The sequence below is a fragment of the Nomascus leucogenys genome, chromosome 17 (genome assembly GCF_006542625.1).
Source record: "Nomascus leucogenys isolate Asia chromosome 17, Asia_NLE_v1, whole genome shotgun sequence".
NCBI classification, from domain to species: domain Eukaryota; kingdom Metazoa; phylum Chordata; class Mammalia; order Primates; family Hylobatidae; genus Nomascus; species Nomascus leucogenys.
In genome coordinates, this window is record NC_044397.1 from 80306717 (window position 1) to 80327848 (window position 21132).

At 39.5% G+C, this 21132-nt stretch overlaps 1 protein-coding gene across 6 annotated transcripts in view; it reads left to right on the plus strand.

The window, feature by feature from the left end:
• The window catches only part of OSBPL3 (oxysterol binding protein like 3), a 199372-nt gene that overhangs the window by 116034 nt on the left and 62206 nt on the right, over positions 1-21132 (plus strand). For all 6 annotated transcript variants that reach the window (XR_004026431.1, XR_004026432.1, XM_030796352.1 and 3 more), the window contains exons 7-12: positions 3300-3467; positions 4070-4193; positions 5931-6034; positions 6238-6330; positions 7759-7915; positions 19121-19251. Coding sequence is in view for 4 of the 6 variants with exons in the window: in XM_030796352.1 (XP_030652212.1) it covers positions 3300-3467; positions 4070-4193; positions 5931-6034; positions 6238-6330; positions 7759-7915; positions 19121-19251 (777 nt within the window). In the remaining 2 variants the exon portion in view is untranslated. The remainder of the gene's footprint in view (positions 1-3299; positions 3468-4069; positions 4194-5930; positions 6035-6237; positions 6331-7758; positions 7916-19120; positions 19252-21132) is intronic.

The following is a 21132-nucleotide window of genomic DNA, read 5'->3' on the forward strand; positions in this document are numbered from 1 at the left end:
GCATCCTTCTCCAGTTACGACAACAAAAATGTCTCCAGACATTGCCAGGTGTTCCCTAGAGGATAAAATCACCCCTGGCTGCAAATGACTGGTGTGAAGTATGGGAGGGAAAAGCCTATATCTTAAGATAAAAAAGAAATTTAAGAAAGAATATTATCCTTTTTTCTGTTTCATTGATCAGTCTCCACTAGAATAGTTTAGGTTATTTCTTCAGGTAATTCCAATGAATCTTAGTTCTGTATTTTGACATGGTCAGGAATTAATAGGTTCTTATTTACCCACTATTCTGGTTAACAAAATAAAAGTAATTATTAATTCATAATTTTTAAAGAATTAGAATACCTTAAAATATTGAATGCTAATATTGTGATAAACGCAGTTTAATATTTCTCTGTGTGATTTGCTTTAAGTTCTGTTTGGTTTCTTGTTCATTCTTTTGAACATCAGCTATGACTCTTAGTGTAGGTAAGTGTAGTTGTCTGGGGGTTCTAGTTAATAGACTCAGTCAGGCAGTTTTTAATTGTGGGCTGTTTGGTCCCATTTATTTTATAGATAAGGGATCCTGGGTGGCAGAGAGATTAAGAGGCTGTTCACCCATGGCCCTAGAACTACTTGAGAGACTGGAACAGGACCCTGGACAGTTATTTAATAAATTGCTCTTATTCTTCTACCTTGTTTAACTCATAGAAAAGTGAAATGAGTGCTTGGGCACTGATTTATAAGGGCCTCTGAGAAGAGATCAGAGCAAAGGATAACACAAGATTCCTGTAAAATTCCTCTTAACCACATCTGGGAAATGAAATACATTTCAAGAACACAATTTCGGGGAGACAAATAGGTGTGAATCTGTTTGTATTGCTTCTTCCTGTAAATGACACATTAAAAAGCACCTGCAGGTGCTTCCAGTCTTACAGGTACTTCTAATAATCAACACCAGAGCCAACCTAACAGTTCCTCAGTGAGTGATATTGCTGGCATTTATTTGCATATCCTAGCTCTCATCTCTGGCATTAGTAAAGATTTTCACAGATTGACCTGAACGTTTCATCTTGGAAGTTAACCTACTGTGCATCCTTTTGGATTATCTTAAATTACAGCTTCATAAATCTCGGTGTCCTAATATGTGGGTATCTATCATTTATCTATCATTTTTTTAAATTGAAAATATCAATACACTGTCACACACACACAGACTTTTTTTTTTTTTTTTTTTTTGAGATGGAGTCTTGCTCCATCACCCAGGCTGGAAGTATAGTGGTGTGATCTCGGCTTATTGCAACCTCCCCCTCCCAGGTTCAAGCGATTCTCCTGCCTCAGACTCCTAAGTAGCTGAGACTACAGGCGCACACCACCACACCTGGCTAATTTTTGTATTTTTAGTAGAGACAGGGTTTCACCATGTTGGCCAGGACAGTCTCGATCTCCTGACCTCATGATCCACCCTCCTCAGCCTCCCGAAGTGCTGGGATTACAGGCATGAGCCACCGTGCCCAGACAAAATTGACTTTTAAGAAATATCTGTGGTATATAGGTGCTTGTTATAGTCTTTTTATATATATCACATATTTTTTATAAACATTTGAAATATCTTCAAATAAAAACCACTAGTTACAGTATTCTTCATGGAAATTAGAAATTGATAATTGTTCATTTATGGAGAGATGGCTAAAGGTTTGTGAGTGTGATAGTAATAAAAGTTGGAAAAATGATACTATTGCTGTATAGTGCTTTATTTCTGAGAGTGAGAGAAATGTTCTTTTAAATAACTTTCACATTCATTAACATATTGTATTAGTCGGTTTTCACACTGCTGATAAAGACATACCCGAGACTGGGCAATTTACAAAAGAAAGAGGTTTAATAGACTTACAGTTCCACATGTCTGGGGAGGTCTCACAATCATGGCAGAAGGCAAATAGGAGCAAGTCACATCTTCCGTGGATGGTGGCAGGCAAAGAGAAAGAGTTTGTGCAGGGAAACCCCACTTTATAACACCACCAGATCTTGTGAGACCCACTCACCATCACAAGAACACCATGGGAAAGACTTGCCCCCATGATCCAGTTACCTCTCACTGACCAGGTCCCTCCCACAAAACGTGGGAATTCAAGATGAGATTTGGGTGGGACATGGGACACAGCCAAACCATATCACATATACTCCTCAGCAATGTATTCTTTGTTGGAGAGATGAACAAGTTTAAATATTTTAGGAAGAATTTACTAACTCATTCCAGTTCAGAAAAGATTGATCTGAAAAGTCTGAATTATAAAAGAGTTTAAAAAGAAAAATGGCGCTAATATTTTCAGTAGGGATAGAGAAGCTGGGATTAGAGAACTTGGAAATGCTTTAAGAGGTAGATAAATATAAATTTCAATTTATTTGTTGCTTAATATAATTGGCACTGTTCTGTTTTCTTAAAAATAGCATAACAGGTCAGGTGTGGTGGCTCACGCCTGTAATCCCAGCACTTTCGGAGGCTGAGGTGGGCAGATCACCAGGTCAGAAGTTCGAGACCAGCCTGGCCGACATGGTGAAACCCTGTCTCTACTAAAGATACAAAAAATTAGCTGGGCATGATGGCACACACCTGTAATCCCAGCTACTCGGGAGGTTGAGGCAAGAGATCACTTGAACCTGGGAGATGGAGATTGCAGTGAGCCAAGATCGGGCCATTGCACTGCAGCCTGGGCGACAAGGCAAGACTCCGTCTCAAATAAATAAATAAATAACAGTTGGACTTACTCATAGAAAGCCAAAATACATACTTTATAAAGATCATTTTTACTCTGCATTTCTTTCTCAAACTTGTTCCCATAGACCACATCAATGTAAACAGTCAGTGAGAGGCTATTTCTCCATTCCTTTTCTTTTATTTCTTATTTATGTATTTTTTTTGAGACACAGTCTCCCTCTGCCACCCAGGCTGGAGTGCAGTGGCTCAATCTCGGTTCACCGCAGCCTCAACCTCCCAGGCCCAAGTGATCCTCCCACCTCAGCCTCCTGAGTAGCTCAGATCACAGGTGTGTGCCACCATGTCTGGCTAATTTTTTTGGTATTTTTTGTAGAGACAAGGTTTCACCAGGTTGCCCAGGGTGGTCTCGAACTCCTGGGCTCAAGTGGTCCTCCCTCTGCGGCCTTCCAAATTGCTGGAATTACAGGCATCAGCCACTGTGCCTGGCTGTTGAAATTATGTGCCAACTGAAAAAGAGGATTTTGGGAGTGGCCTCAATTTGATGAGTAATTGTTCCTTCCAGTGAATGATTCTCGTTTCCTTTTCTCAATTGAATATATTATAGGTCAAGTCAGAAGAAGTCTTTGATGAGTGGGTATCGAAACTTCGCCACCACAGAATGTATCGTCAGAATGAAATTGCCATGTTTCCACATGAAGTTAACCACTTTTTCTCAGGGTCCACCATCACAGACTCTTCATCTGGGGTGTTTGACTCCATTTCAAGTAGGAAGGTAATGAGTGTTTTGCCAATAATGAATCTGAGAATGGGGTGGCTTTGTTTCATGGAGTCCTATCTTGGGAGCTGAGTCCGAAGAAGGAAAGGTTTTCGGGGACAAGCAGGGTAGGCTTGGGTGGTATTTAATTAGTCTGTTTGCCCACTGAGTCAGAACCAAGACCAGACGAGCGTCTATTATTTTGGTTGGGGGGGTGGCGGACAGTGACTGAAGAATAGGAAGAATTTAGCATCTCTGAATGAACTAGCTTTGTTCTGACTGGTTTGAGTTTGGTTTCCTTTTCTGGTTGTAAACTACAGTAGGTATGTATATAGCTGTGCAGGATTGCAAAATATTTCCAAACATGTATTATTTTGGTATTATTAATATTTGATAAAAGAAGAAAATAAGGTCCACCATTCAAGGCATGCCATATCATAGCATGGTATGGCCAAGCCGGGGTGATAGCCAGAGGTCTTAGTACTTTGCTAGAAGCTTCTTCCTCATTATAGGCAGATGGTGTCCTTTAGTGACTAGCCCACTCTGTTATCCTTTATCTTAACGTGTCCCCGATGGGCTCTGTTTCCATTTACAATGTGCTTTTGTCATCTGTGGAACAGCGTAGCAGTATATCAAAGCAGAATTTATTTCAAACTGGAAGCAATGTATCATTTTCTTGCGGTGGTGAGACACGAGTTCCATTATGGTTACAGTCTTCAGAGGACATGGAAAAATGCTCCAAAGGTAGAGTGACTTGAAACGTCTGCTTTCTGTTGTGGCTATTAGATGATAGAGGTTTGATGTTTACACTTCAGGTGCATTTGTGTCCTTCCCTTTTGTTGTCCACATTGCCTTCTATATTTTGCTTGTAAAGGTTGCACCCATCATCAACAAAAGACACTCTCCTTGCAGATCTTTGCATCTTCACCTGGCTGTACATGCAGACAGGTTTCTTCTTCTGTTCCTTCAGTATTGATGCCTGATACTGATGCCTGATTTCCACATGGGCCTATAAGTCAGTCTCCAAGGGCAGAGTCTGACACACATCCAAGATTGAGAATCATTGTGCTAGAGGTGAGGGGGTGATCAGATGGAGATCTTCACGATGTAGGTGTTCGCTACCCTGACTACACATTAGAATCACCCAGAGGGCTTTTTAAAATGCAGTAATACCCATTCCCAGTCCTCTGTCTGAAATAATCTCTTTAAATTGGTCTGAGGTAGGGCCCTGATATCACTAATTTTCCAGAGTTCCCCAAGTGATTTTGATAAGGCGCCTGCTATAAGGAAGCTCAGCATTCTCAACCGTAATTAGCTAAGACTGACTTAGGGAACTAAAAACCGAAAAGATCCACAGCGGGATTGAGAGTGCTCTGATTGAATTGTCTAGGGGTGGGATTTAGGCATATATAATTTAAAAGATTCTCCAATTGATTTAAAACTGTAGCCATGATTGAGAACCACTGTTAGAGAAAGATACCAGGTGGCAACCTTGAAAATTGCATTATCGCTTGTTGAATACAGGTAGTATCACCCTTGGGACCATGTAGGCTTTGCCCCTCCAATAAATTTCACTCATGAGCTTTACCGAGTGACAGCTTGTCAAAGCAGTCCCTGAGGCCTTGTCTCTGGAGCAGCAGCGTCCACCCGGGAACTTATCAGAAATGCACATTTTCAGGCTCAACCCAGCTGTATGGAATCAAAAACTAGGGGTGGAGCCCAATGAGCTGTGGTTTAACAAGGTCTCCAGGTGATTCTGATGATATCAAAGTGTGAGAGCCTCTAGCCTAAAGCATTTGGGCCTGTATTCTTCAGCAGAAACATACATCAGCATTCAGCGAACAGCAAATATGGACTATCTTTTGAGTTAGCGACTGGGATCTGGTTGGAGAGTCCTCTTATGTGTTCTCAGGTCCATCTGCAGAGGCTCATTATGGTCCTCAGGCAGGTCCATGATTGATAAAGTTTTCCTTAGAGACCAGTACAACTTTCATTTTAGTTTTATTAATGTGCATTGGGTCCTGACAAGTGGATAGTGTCAGCATATTACTACAGGATTTAAATTGATGATGATGATGATGATGATGGTTGATTTATTTAGTTCTTACTCTGTGCCAAACACTCTTCTAAGAACTGTGCAATATCAACTCATTTAATTCTCACAGCTTTCTTGTTATGTAGATGTATAATTATCCCCATCTTTCTGATGAGGAAGCTGAGGCATGCAGTTTTGCAATTTTCTTAATAGTACAGTTCATTAAGTGGATTCAAACTGAGGCAGCCTGGTTCTGAAGATTCATGCCCTTAACCACTAGAGTCTACAGCCTTTCCTGTAAAAAAGGAAGTAAAATTTCCGACCCTTACAGATGAAAAAAAAAAATCAACTACAGATAAATAAGGAAAAGTAGCTGGCATGGGGACAGCACAGTGATCCCTCTTGCTAGTGGAGCATTGTGAGCACTGTCCTCTTTTCCCCCACAGACCTGGCGCACTGTCATACCTACCTGGTAGAAATGAGCCAGCTCCTGCAAAGCATGGACGTCCTGCATCGGACATATTCGGCACCAGCTATCAACGCCATCCAGGTGAGCCTGACTCCTCTTCTGTTGATGTTCTGGCCCTCTTCTGCTTTCCTTTCTCCTCCCAGCCTTTCACTAACAGTGGGATGCTGTGGTCAGTTGCTTCAGCCAAAGTCAAGGGGATGGAGGTGGTCACCTTGCTATGCATTTATCCTTGTCGGTTTGGTGGACTTTACTGTATGTGCTCTCTTTCCTGTTTTGAAACAAAGGGTGGATCTTTTGAAAGTCCCAAAAAGGAAAAAAGATCGCACAGGAGGTGGCGGTCCAGAGCTATTGGCAAAGATGCTAAAGGAACGCTGCAGGTAACCATTGCTTCCCCTGACAGACTGGTTTCTTCATTGGCCCTGCTCTGCATGCCATGTGCCAGGAGCTGCCTTGACTCAGCTAGGAGAATAGATGAGTGAATATTCTGTAGTTGTTCTTTCCAATGTCCTCTGCAGCGAGATGAATTGAATCACTTAGATTATCTGGGTGCTAGGATAAGCACATAATGGATCGTGGGCAAGGGAGAGAATATTTTCTAAGGGAAAAAGGGTGTGAGGTCACAGGGACTGCTGCCATTTCTAGGGCTTTTGGTTTCCCCATCTTCACTGTTGAGCCTGCCTGTGCTCTTCCCTGCTTGTGTTTGTGCCGTGTTTTGTGGCTGCAGTTGCTGTGTTCTCTGACCTGTGTCTTCCACTGATGCTCCATGGATCTGTCATCCCTCTAAGCCCACAGGCCTGATTCTCTGGGCACAGGACATGGTGTAGATTCTCCTTGGCCTCTTATCTCCAAACTTCCAATCCCTCATCCAGGATTCACTGTGTCATGCTAGGAGCTTTCCCAATGCACAGCTAAGCCACAGGCCAAGATTTGCAGCTTAACTGTTGCATATTAATTGCAACATTTTTAGAATCAACATAAATCTCAAGCTTTTAGTTAGGTCACCTGATGCACTCGTGTACACTCTTTGGTTCAAAGTAGTTTATGGACTGAAGATAAGCACTCTGGAAGTAAAGAATGTTCCATGTACAAGTGAAGGTCATTTGTTTTGTAGAAGCCCTAGGTGCAAAGAAAAGCATTTTAAACCTATCCATTACTAACTGCCTGGATACATGGATGATTATTGCCAGGAGGAAGGAATTGAGTATAAATGAGAAAGCCTGGCAGCTTTAGCTGTCATTTTCAACCTATAGCTTTAATGCTTCTATCATTTCCAAAAGAATATGTGATTTCTCACCCATTTTTAGCTCACGAGAAGCAAGTTTCTGTGGAAAGTGTTGTCTTGAGTTCTCATTTTTTAAAATAAGTTATCACTCAGTAGAAAGACCTACCTAGGCTGGGCACGGTGGCTCACACCTGTAATCCCAGCACTTTGGGAGGCCGAGGCGGGTGGATCACAAGGTCAGGAGATCGAGACCATCCTGGCTAACATGGTGAAACCCCGTCTCTACTAAAAATACAAAAAATTAGCCGGGCATGGTGGCAGGCACCTGTAATCCCAGCTACTTGGGAGGCTGAGGCAGGAGAATGCTGTGAACTCAGGAGGTGGAGCTTGCAGTGAGCGGAGATTGTGCCACTGCACTCCAGCCTGGGTGGCAGAGCAAGACTCCGTCCCCCCCCCCCCAAAAAAAAAAAAAAAGACCTACCTATGAAATGTTTTGTATTACTATGTTTCAATCTTAGAATCAAGTAAATATTCCAAGCAATCTGCTTCTGAAAAGAAATATCTCCCTTTGATGTTACTTCAGGTCCCCAAACCTTTTTCTGGCCCAGTAAGACTACACTCCTCCAATCCTAATTTGTCAACACTAGATTTTGGAGAAGAGAAAAATTATTCTGATGGCTCTGAAACCTCATCAGAGTTTTCTAAAATGCAAGAAGATCTGTGTCATATTGCCCATAAAGGTAAATGAGTTTTCTTTCTTCCTAATGTGTTTGATGAAAATGTTAAGTGCATGTCTGAATGTGAGATGTCCTTAGAGAGAGTATCTTAGTTGGTTCATTTTCTGCTCTATTAAGATTTAGGGAAACCTAATTCTTATTTTATTTCCCTGGTAGTGGAGAATGTATTGGCAAGAACTTTCTTTTTAACCTTGTGGGGGAGACAATGAGAGAGAGTTAGTACTTTAAAAGCTGAGCAATTCATGTGATGCTGATGGGAGTATAAATTGGTAATTTTCTGGAGGGCAATATGATATTATTTTCTCACTATTTTTAAAATCTGCCTATCTGGCAATTCCACTTTGAAGAATTCATTGTAGGAATTAACTTAGAATTTATCCAAAGTATCCATTTTGCATTGTCACATCAAAAATTAGAAATAGGTATTCAACATCATTAGCCATTAGGAAAATGCAAATTAAAGCCATAATGAGATATCACTACACACCTATTAGAAGAGCCAAAGTTAAAACAAAATATAGTATCAAATGCTAGTGAAAATGCATATAAATTTAATCTATCATACATTGCTTGTAGCTATGTAAAATGGTGTAGCCACTCTGGAAAACAGTTTGGCAGTGTTGTATAAAACTAAACACGCATTTACCATGCAACCCAGCACTCATTTCTGAGCATTTGTTCCAGATAAATGAAAATTTATGTCCACACACAAATCTATACCCATGTTCAGAGCAAGTTTATTTGTATTGGCCAAAGACTGGAAACAAACTCAAGTGGTTTTCAACAGATGAATGGTTAAACAAACTGTGGTACGTCCATACAGTGGAATACTACTCAGCAATACCAAGGAACAAACTATTGATATACATAGCAACTTGGATGGATCTCAGGGACATTATGCTGAAAGAAAATAACCAATCTCAAAACATTACATAGTATAGGTGTGTTACTCCATTTTCATGCTGCTGATAAAGACATACTCGAAACTGGGTAATTTATAAAGAAAAAGAGGTTTAATGGACTCACAGTTCCATGTGGCTGGGGAGGCCTCACAATCATGGCAGATGACAAAAAGCATGTCTTACATGGTGGCAGGCAAGAGAGAATTTAAGTGAAAAGGGAAACCACATATAAAACCATCAGATCTCGTGAGGCTTATTTACTACCACAAGAACAGTATTTGGGAAGCCACCCCCATGATTCAGTTATCTTTCACTGAGTCCCTCCCATAACACACGAGAATTATGGGAGCTACAATTCAAGATAAGATTTGGGTGGGGACACAGCCAAACCATATCCGTAGGGTTCCACTTACATAAATGTTTTGAAATGATATAATTATGGAGATGGAGGAAGTAAAGGGGAGTGTGATTATAAAGGGGTAGCACAAGGGATCTTGTAGTGATGAAAAATTCTGTATCCTGATTGTGGTGCTGGTTACAGGAATGTGGACATGTGATAAAATTGCATTTACTTATACCCACATACATATAAACAGATGAGTGAATGTAAATCTGGTGAAATCTGAATAAAATCTGTAGATTATACTAATGTCAACTCCCACATTTTTATATTGTACCATAGATGTGTAAGATGTAACTACTGGGAGAAACTGGGTATAGGGTATGTGGGACTTTACTATTTTGCAACTACCTGTAAGTCAATAATGATTTCAAAATAAAAGGTTAAAAAAATAGAAATAATCTAAATGCCAAACAATAGGGGATTGAATTTTTTCAAAAACATAATATAATAGAATACTCACTAATAATAATAATGATAGCTACTTAACATCGAGCACATAACTGTCATGTCAGGTATTTGCTGATTACTTTACATGCATTATTTTAATTCTAGCTGCAGCCTGTGAAGTAGGTATCATTGTGATCTCTATTGCATAAATAAGAAACTTGAGACTTAGATAAAATAACAGCTTCCTGAGGGTCACATGGTTACAAAGCAGCCAGCATGAGACTTGAATTCTCACCTGTTTGACCCCAGAGTCCATAATCCTTACCTGGTATTTCTCTGCTCTTACAGATGGAGTGGCCAGCATTATTTTTTATAGACATAGAAAGATGTCCTCAGCATAAAATGTAAAGTAAAAATGTAAGGTTACAAAACAATATATAGGTATGATCCTATTTTGGGCATATATAGGTATACTAAAAAGTCTAGAAGGATATATACCAACATTTTAGTGATGGAGGCTGGAGTTATAAGTGCTTATTTATCTTTCTGTTTAACTTTTTTTTCAATTTTCATATATTATTTCTTAAAGAGAAAATGGATTTAAAATTTTTCAGTGGGAGGGCAGTGTGTAACGTGGGAAGAGAGAAGATATTCCCTCTATTGCCTTCCTTTCCTACTTCATATTTTTCTTTCGTGCATTACTGATTCCTTCAGCTCTCTCTTCCCTTACCCTCTATATTTAAAACATGTTGGATATGAGGTGGGTTATAAGGAAACCATTTCATCCTTTATACAGATTGCTACCTGGAACGCTTGTCCTAAATACGGTTAGACTGTTATCAGTGTTTTGTTGTGCTATTGTACAGTCCATCCGTGAAATGGCGAGTTACCTGGCCCACCCTTAAAGGATCTTCAAAGAATTTGAAGAATTAAAATAATCAGTTGCAATTAGGGCATCTTAAGTTTTGTGGGAGGAAATTCCTGTAAAACGTTGTTACTTTTTAATAATACGAACTTTTAAAAAATGAGAAGATAATGCCTCCCTACACAGAGGAAATGTCCTGAGTTTCACCTACATTGAAGAAGCTGCCTCCTCAGCAGGACAAAGGTTGCCATATTGAGTGGATCCATTGATCCAGTCCTCCTGCAGAGGCCTCCACCTTGTTGAAAGTCTGTAATGGGCCCCAGCCAGCAGTTCTGTCTTTCCCACTTTGTGAAAACCTGCTGGCTGTAGAGCTGCCACATACCTAGACTGGACCAAGGTTTGTCCTGGAGAAAGGTCCAATGCACTTATTCAACAGTCGCCTGAGCCCTGTGGGCTTACAGACAACAAATTCCACAGGGAGCCTAACAAGCTGTTTCATTCCTGTGGTTTTACAGTACACTTGCAGAGATGGAAAGATCTTCCTTTTCCTGGTTCAGGGAGTCTCTTACACAGATTGTAATTTGGGGGCCTCAGAGAATAAAGACAGCTCTCAGGTTTGTACTAAGTCCTGTGACCTTGCATGCCTTCTCACTTCCATACACTCAAACTCGAAGCATCTTGACCTTTCTTCCTGTGTAAACCTCGTTTTGTTACTGACAGTATCTATTGTACTTTCTCTACTGCATCACTATTCTGTTGACTACAATTCCAAAGCAGCTAAACTAAAGGCAAGAATTCCAGTGATGTAACATAGTCTCTGTGACCTTCAACTTGTTAAATGCATCTGAATTCTCCTGGTTTTGTAGATCAAATGGTAGGGAACCAAAATACACCCATCCTGGTTTTAAAAGTCCTTATTCTATATTATAGACTGTGAGTTTGATTTTTATGGCATTTTTTTTTTATTATTATTATACTTTAGGTTTTAGGGTACATGTGCACAATGTGCAGGTTTGTTACATATGTATCCATGTGCCATGTTGTTTTCTGCACCCATTAACTCGTCTTTAGCATTAGGTATATCTCCTAATGCTGTCCCTCCCCCCTCCCCCCACCCCAAACAGTCCCTGGAGTGTGATGTTCCCCTTCCTGTGTCCATGAGTTCTCATTGTTCAATTCCCACCTATGAGTGAGAACATGCGGTGTTTGGTTTTTTGTCCTTGCGATAGTTTACTGAGAATGATGGTTTCCAGCTTCATCCATGTCCCTACAAAGGACATGAACTCATCATTTTTTATGGCTGCATAGTATTCCATGGTGTAAATGTGCCACATTTTCTTAATCCAGTCTATCGTTGTTGGACATTTGGGCTGGTTCCAACTCTTTGCTATTGTGAATAGTGCCACAATAAACATACGTGTGTGTGTGTCTTTATAGCAGCATGATTTATAGTCCTTTGGGTATATACCCAGTAATGGGATGTCTGGGTCAAATAGTATTTCTAGTTCGAGATCCCTGAGGAATCGCCACACTGACTTCCACAATGGTTGAACTAGTTTACAGTCCCACCAACAGTGTAAAAGTGTTCCTATTTCTCCACATCCTCTCCGGCACCTGTTGTTTCCTGATTTTTAATGATGGCCATTCTAACTGGTGTGAGATGGTATCTCACTGTGGTTTTGATTTGCATTTCTCTGATGGCCAGTGATGATGAGCATTTTTCATGTGTTTTTGGCTGCATAAATGTCTTCTTTTGAGAAGTGTCTGTTCATGTCCTTCGCCCACTTTTTGATGGGGTTGTTTTTTTCTTGTAAATTTGTTTGAGTTCATTGTAGATTCTGGATATTAGCCCTTTGTCAGAGGAGTAGGTTGCAAAAATTTTCTCCCATTCTGTAGGTTGTCTGTTCATCTGATGTAGTTTCTTTTGCTGTGCAGAAGCTCTTTAGTTTAATTAGATCCCATTTGTCAATTTTGGCTTTTGTTGCCATTGCTTTTGGTGTTTTAGACATGAAGTCCTTGCCCACGCCTATGTCCTGAATGGTATTGCCTAGGTTTTCTTGTAGGATTTTAATGGTTTTAGGTCTAACATATAAGTCTTTAATCCATCTTGAATTAATTTTTGTATAAGGTGTAAGGAAGGGATCCCAGTTGCAGCTTTCTACATATGGCTAGCCAGTTTTCCCAGCACCATTTATTAAATAGGGAATCCTTTCCCCATTTCTTGTTTTTGTCAGGTTTGTCAAAGATCAGATAGTTGTAGCTATGCGGCATCATTTCTGAGGGCTCTGTTCTGTTCCATTGATCTATGTCTCTGTTGTGGTACCAGTACCATGCTGTTTTGGTTACTGTAGCCTTGTAGTATAGTTTAAGTCAGGTAGCGTGATGCCTCCAGCTTTGTTCTTTTGGCTAGGATTGACTTGGCGATGCGGGCTCTTTTTTGGTTCCATATGAACTTTAAAGTAGTTTTTTCCAATTCTGTGAAGAAAGTTGTTGGTAGCTTGATGGGGATGGCATTGAATGTATAAATTACCTTGGGCAGTATGGCCATTTTCACGATATTGATTCTTCCAACCCATGAGCATGGAATGTTCTTCCATTTGTTTGTATCCTCTTTTATTTCATTGAGCAGTGGTTTGTAGTTCTCCTTGAAGAGGTCCTTCACATCCCTTGTAAGTTGGATTCCTAGGTATTTTATTCTCTTTGAAGCAATTGTGAATGGGAGTTCACTCATGATTTGGCTCTCTGTTTGTCTGTGATTGGTGTACAAGAATGCTTGTGATTTTTGTACATTGATTTTGTATCCTGAGACTTTGCTGAAGTTGCTAATCAGCTTAAGGAGATTTTGGGCTGAGACGATGGGGTTTTCTAGATATACAATCATGTCATCTGCAAACAGGGACAATTTGACTTCCTCTTTTCCTAATTGAATACCCTTTATTTCCTTCTCCTGCCTGATTGCCCTGGCCAGAACTTCCAGCACTATGTTGAATAGGAGCGGTGAGAGAGGGCATCCCTGTCTTGTGCCAGTTTTCAAAGGGAATGCTTCCAGTTTTTGCCCATTCAGTATGATATTAGCTGTGGGCTTGTCATAGATAGCTCTTATTATTTTGAGATACGTCCCATCAATACCTAATTTATTGAGAGTTTTTAGCATGAAGGGTTGTTGAATTTTGTCAAAGGCCTTTTCTGCATCTATTGAGATAATCATGTGGTTTTTGTCTTTGGTTCTGTTTATATATTGTTGAGCCAGTTGTTGGCTGATGTTCACACACATATAAGCAGAGAATGAAATGTACTGAAACCTAAAAGTCTTAAGTAATTTTTGTTGCATATATTAGCTTTTACATTTCCCAAAATATGTTTTATGGAACACTTTACCCATAAAGTACTTCTAAAAATGAAACAAAAACTTCATGATTAAAAATGTTTGGAAAACACTGCTGACTATGGTCTCCTTTGGATTTACATAAGAACAGTAAATAGTAAAGGCCCTGAGAAGTCCTGCAGCAAAAAACAACAACAAAAAAATCTGTTGGCTTTGTTTAACTCAGTGACTTTCAATGTTATTTGGGAATCTTTCCCCCTATTCCCAACAGCTATTAACATCCTGGAATTTAAGTTTCTGAGAAACATACTTTAAGAAACATTGTAAATAATAAACCTTTTTGGAGCTCCTTCTATACTGGCTAAGTAGGCCACCTCTGTTACTAACTAGCTGTGGAAATTTGACTTTATTAATCTCTCTGGCCATTGATAGCCTTTTAAATGTCGTATAGTAGTTGTCCTGACTCTTTTGGTTCTCAAATTCTGTAGTTATTTTCTTTGATTATTTTACACTGAATAGAAAGAGTCCATACTATTGCTTATTGTTACAAGAAGGTTTTCTGAGAGAGTGTTCTGTTAGCAGAAACAGAAATGACCAAACTTGGTGAGCAGATTTAGGAAGGCAAAGCAAGGAACAAGACAGGACTAGGGTCAGGTGTTCCGAATGGAAGCGGATATCTGTGTTCTTTGACTTGGAAGGGAAGCGACACTTTTCCTACAAGTGAAGGAAATCTTCATTCACAAATGTGAAAGCTAAATAGAACAAAAAACTGTATTTACCTATTCTTTTCTTTCTGGATTCTTTCTCTATGTTGAGTAGTAAGTACTGAGTGGTCATTTTCTGAACCATTTTCAGCTTATGGAAGCATTGAATAAAGAGCCAAGTGTGTTACAGTGATACCTCTTTCATAGATTAAAAAGCTAAAAGAGATATATGACTCAACAAAAAGCCAAGACATTTATTGTTCATAAATTGGAATTCAGCATAAATGTGCTGAGCAATTAGATTCATAAGTAGGACCATTTAGTAAAGTTACCTAATGTATCTAAATCAATTTGGATGGAATATGGGTTAAAAAGAATTTTAAAATCATGGGCATCCTGTGAGGTTTGAAACTGCTGCAGATTGCAGAAGATCAGAGTGTCCCAGATATATTAGGAATGTTAACATTTTAAAGAAAGTTCACCTAAAATTTGGTTTCCAATTAAAAAGGGGGAAAAATGAGTCTCACTGTTTGTTAGGTGCTCTGTGATAGTAGGTTTTCTCATTGCTTAAAGCACTCCTCAGATGTGCCCATTATCTACATGTATAGATGTAGAAACATATTTTGGACAAATACTGAATATAATTGTCCAAAACATAAATGGCAGCTGAAACTAAGTGTTAGAGGTAGAATTTAACTTCAGGCTGGCCTTATTAGAGAATTTCTTTCTCCTGTACCACATTGCTTTCTAGAGTGGTGCCCATGGCATTCATAACTACTTTCTCCAAGATCTTATTCTTTCCTGATGCTGAGAAACTGCTAAAGAAGGAGCATGTTAAGAAGTAGAGCTCAGACAAATTGAGATAAATTGATAGTGAGAGTATTGACTCTCACTATCCAAACATTCCATCTATTATAGTCTCACTGTACTAACTCAATAAAAGAACAGCATGGAAGCCTTAGAAACAGAAAGGTGGTGACCACCAAGAGTCACTTGTACGACGCTTATGATGTTCCATTCTGTAGATGCAACTTATGACTTCTTACAGTCAAAAACTCAACCCGCGCCCGCCTCTCGTAGTCCATGAAAGGGTATCTGAGAAATGGCTAATGACAGTTTGGGAAAGAGATGAATAAACACAGATGCCACAGTTGCCTTCTGATATTTGAACACCCAATGAAAGAGGAAATACCTCCTCTTTGACAGTGAAGAGACAGAGGCAAATGTCTCAGCAGCAGGAAGGACTTTCTAAGTCCCAGAGCAGAATGTACCATTTTAGGAGATAGCAAGTGCTCTGACAAGCGTGGGCCAACAGACCATTTGGCGGGGAAGCTGGAGATGTGAAGAGTTGGTCGTGTTGTGGGGTGGGTGGCTTTGGTAATCTCTGAGCATCTAAGATTTTCTGTGTGGCTTTATTTATTGTCAGGTAACCATAGATGTGATGCACTCATTTGAATCTTTTATTTTTTAAAGCTGTTTATTTGTCTCTAGTAAGCTTAGATTCATGTTAGAAATAAGTAAGAAAGCACTCCTATCACAGAGAGTGTTCCTGATTTTTGGGATCCTGTGTCTTAAACAATTAATATAAATGTGGTCTCTCATGAGCAACCTCTGATCGTTGCCCTGTGTGTGGCGGATCATTAGGTGGCTGTGAATGACTATTTTAACGTCCTGGGTGGGCCTTAATAGTCATTTAAGAAATTTAGTACACAGGGATCTAGTCTTCCAAACCCTTTTTTTTCAGATGATTTAGGAAGCGTTTTATTCCTTAGAATAAAATATAATGACTATATGAGTTTCTTTCTGCTTATCTTACACCTACTGCAATCTTATCAGCTGTACATTTTGAACCAAATATTGTATATTCTGCCATTTTTAAAAATTTGTATAGGACTCTTCTCATTTAGTGGAAAGCCTTGTTTTTCTGTGGGTCACCTGGAAGCCAGAGGAATTGATTTGGAAAAGTGGCAGCCAGCTGAGTGCCACATTTATTTTATTTGGAGCAATAAACAGGACAGTGAGAGGTAGCTCCCCGGGGGACCCACTGAGATGGCCGTGGGCATCCTGTGTGTGTGGCAGGCGGGGAGGGGCATAGTGCCTATCTAATAGGACATAGGATGCAGTCCGTAACTGTGTGGCTTGCTGCTCTCCTCCCAAGGCTGTTCTCCTATGGCTCCATAGATTCTGGCCAACCCCTCATTCCTAGAATTTCTACCGTGTGCAGTTACTTACAAGCGTTGTCCTGGCAAAAGAGTAAAGCATCATCTAGAGCTGCTGCCAACATTTCAAGAGACTGCAGTCACCATCACCTTCATTCTCATGTGTCTCCTTCATCGGTATCACTATGATTATTGCAGTAACATTTGTTATTTATTATATACCACGCACTGTGTTATGTGCTTTACCTGCATTCTGTCTCTCATGCAATCCTCATGACAACCATTTAAAGTAAAAGTTATTATTATCCCCATTTACAAATGTGGAAACTGGGGTTCAGGCACATCATTTACTCATCCAAGGTCATGGAGTTAATAGGTGATGGAGTAGGGAAGAATCCAGGGCTGATGGTGGAGCCCCAGCTGTTGGTTACTCTGTTGTCCTGCCCATTGTTTTGCTCAATTAAATTGTTTAAAGCAAAGAGCTAAGTGTGTTTCACAGGTGTTGTTAGAAAATTTTAGTTCCATTTGACCCCCATCTTCTGTTGGCAGAGGCAGCACCATTGTGTGTGTTTGTGTGTGTGTGTGTGTGTGTGTGTGTGTTTGTGTACAAATTGTTGTGACTTTGTTAAGATGTTTCAGGTCCATCACTAAATGCCACAACCTCAGGCAAGTTCAGCAACAACATATAGAGAGGTTTAGTTGTCCTCCTTGCTATTAAATGAAGTAAGTCAATAATGCCTATTTAGTTTCTGTGTTACTAAATAGGCCACTCTTGAATAACAATACCTCTAAAAATGCAGCCCTGTGGAATTCAGTAATGTGCTAGGTCATTTGAGAAGACATGTGTCTGAGTCTCTTCCGTCCTCCTGCTCTTCTATTATAAATATTATAAAGGAGATTGGAAAGATAATATTCAAATGTGATAGCCACGATCAGTAATTTAGGTAACAGCTTCCTCATCCCTAGGAAGTAATTTGTACATGATGTGATCAAAACCTAATGAATAATGATTTTGTTTTGTGTGTGTGCTGTATGTGTTAATGTTTTTTAAAACTTCAGTTCAGGCATTGGAGGCCACAGTGGCTAAGCCCTTATTGTACGTGAGTGCTCATTAGGGAACAGAGTAGCTGAATGTCAGGGTTAGAGCTGGGGGATTCTGGGTCCTGCAGCTGGAAGGGCTAACAAGCAAGAAGGTAGACAGTAAGACTTGTTTTGAAACAATTACAAACTTACAGAAAAGTTGCAAGAATTATACAGAGAACTTCTGTATACGCTTTATCCAAATACTCATTTTAAATATTTGCCACATTTATTTTATCACTCTTTACACACACACACACACTTTCAGTTTTTGGAACCATTTGAGAGTAGGATTCATATATCATGTTGTTCTTAATGGCTTTATACTTTAGTATATAAAATAGGAATACTCTGTTATATAACCACAGTATAGTAATCAAATTCAGGAAATACAGCATTGAAACAACTTTTATCTACTCTACCTTCCATATTCAAATGCTGTCAGTTATCCCAAGAATGCAATGCCTTTAGTACCATGTTGCCCCTTGAGTCAATTTCATTGTCATTCCTCTTTTGCCTCCTTTAATTGGGAACAGTTCCTCAGCCTTTCTTTCTCTTTCATCAAATTGACACTTGAATAGTATAGGCCAACTTTTAAAAATAAAATGTTTCTCATTCTGGGGTTGTCTGATGTTTCCTCATGATCAAATTCAGATTACACAGCCCTGGCTGGCATACACCAAAGGAGATGTTGTGTCTTTTTCAGCGTATTTTACCTAGAGGCACACGGTCCAGCTGACTCTCACCGATAGTTAATTTTGATCACCTGATTAAGGTGCTGTCTGATTTTTCTCCTGCAGTGTTAACATTTTCCCCTGGAAAACCAATAAGCTTTGTTTTTAACCCTTTCCAGTCTTTGGGGATACAAACAAAACAAAACACTGATCATTGAGGATCCAGAAGCAAAGTCCAAGTGTCAAAAAATCCTGATGATAAGTCATAAAGTCATGAGACATTATAGTGGATAGGGGCCTTAGAATTGCCAGATGTGTGTGAATAGGAGTTAATTTTAATAGACTTAATTTTTTCGAGGAGTTTTAGGTCCACAGCAAAATTGAACCAAAAGTGCAGAGCTTTTATGAGCCCCCTGCTCCCATGTAGGCACCGTCCCCCCGCCATCAGCATCCCACACCATAGTACTGCATCTCTTACAGTCGATGAACCTATGTGGACACGTCGTCATCCAGAGGACTTAGTTTAAATTAGAGTGTTCTACATGGCAAACGTGTTTTTTAAAAGTCAAGGTAGAATGTACATTTGCTATACTCAAAATATTCGGGGCTGTTACTTTGCTTATTTCTTCTATAAGAGATATGTTTTTTTCTGTATTTTGTTTTTAATTGTGCCTCCTTATTCCTTTTTATAATGATTATATCTCTATAGTTTACTTCACTTTAAGGTCAGCTTTTAATATCATGTCAGCGGAGAGAGAGAAACTGAAGCAGCTGATGGAGCAGGATGCCTCCTCCTCCCCATCTGCTCAGGTCATTGGTCTGAAGAACGCCCTGTCATCCGTAAGTTACATGTCTGCATCCAGGAATGCCTGAGATGCGTCCAGGCTCATGAATGTTTTGTAATTTCTATTTCCATGATTGTGTTGAAAATTCAGGAGAAAACCAAATTATCCGAATTATATTCTAACCTTTCATCAAATCTGCTTATTCGAAACACCAAAACTTACCTATCCAAATCTTAATAGCTAGTATTTTATTAAGTGATACCTTCTTTAAGTTTGGTTTCCTCTGACTGATCTTAATTTTTTTGTTTCTCTAACATGTTTATTGTACTTTTTTGTGTGTATGTGTGTGTGTGTCTTACAGACATTTTTCTGTTAATGCTTACAAAATCTGACAGTTTGGAGGAAATTTTATGGGCATGAGACACCACAAGCTTAGCCTTACTTTCCAGATGACAGGTGGCAGAGTGAAATATCCAATTCATGCTCTTATCTTCTCTGTTGCAAAGCACTGATCCTGTTTACCACTCTTTCAAAGACATGAGAGCTATTTTGTTTGATTGGATAGTACAAGACATTTAGCTTCCCTGCCCTGCCCCCCCTACTGTGGCTACAAAGAGATGAGTCACATGAAAGTGTCTGTCAGGCAATCACTATACCTTCATAGTAACAGGAAAATCACTGACAGGGTCCCAGATGATTCTCAGCCATTCTGTCACTCATTCTCTCTCCTTTTTTCATCAGTTTCAATTAATTTCTCAGAATAGTTAGGCTCCATTAAAGTGCCATGTCCTACCTCTATTTGAATAAAGTTATCTGGTTTTTTTTTTACCCTGCATCTATCAGGAGGCTAGAGAACTTTTGAAATAGCATACTGATTTGCTTTTACTCTTTTCTTGTACTTTGGAATTCCTACTTTAGAAAGAGAAAGAATGTGTGCACATATGAAATTACCATCTGAAGCAATACTGAATTTTCTATTTCAGGTCAGGTAGGGGAGATAAATTTTAGGATCTTGTAACCAGAAGCCAACACAGGCATTGAGAGAACTAGAAAATGTTGATTCATATTTTCTATTTATCATATTGCTAAGAAAAGTGATGCTCTTGATATAATGTTAGTGATAAATCCTCTGCCAGTAGCACATATAGTTGTTGTAGAATATGTAAGGAATATTCACTCATGGACCATTCCAAGTATGCTATCTTCAAAAGAAATTAAAAATGACATTGGCTTGCTCCATATATAAAGAAGAGTCTTAACGTTGTCTTAAGGTCACAGATAGAATTGCCCTCTTTTTATTGTATAAGACAGCCATACACTGGGTGCCATTTTGGTTTGAGAGAAGCAGAAGCAAAGTGTTTCTATTTTTTTTTTCCTAAGTTTCTCATTGTTCTCATTAAGCTAGCTTTTAGTGCGTTCACAAAAGTTATCTCTGATGGGCTTCCAAGGTCCCTCTCCCCATGATCTTCCTCTCCCTGCCTCCTCCCACAGAGGCCTGGCCTCATCTTGTCAATCTGCCTGTTTGGCCACTGAGACCTATTTGGCTGTGGTATCCTAGGCCAAGGCTGTTCTCACCTTCACTAAGGAATTCATTCTCACCCATATTCACGATTTTGGAAACTTAAGATAAAACCGAGTGATCCTTTCTTTGCTTTTTGGCTTGGATTCACAATTGGGGTTTAAGACTTGTTTTTTGAAAATAAAATTTTTAGAACCATATCAGAGCTATCAGAATGGATATGTCGGTGCTGTATGCACAGTGTTGCTATGTTTTCTTCTTCTGCCTGTGGCTTACAAAGGAAAGAAAAACTAATAAAATAGCACAATTTTCAGGCTGTTCTAAGATTCTAGCCTCCGTACCACTGTCATTGGCCAGAATAAAGTGAGTGCTCCAGAGAGATTGTTATATGTGGTTGTGTGATCTTAGCTCTTGTGC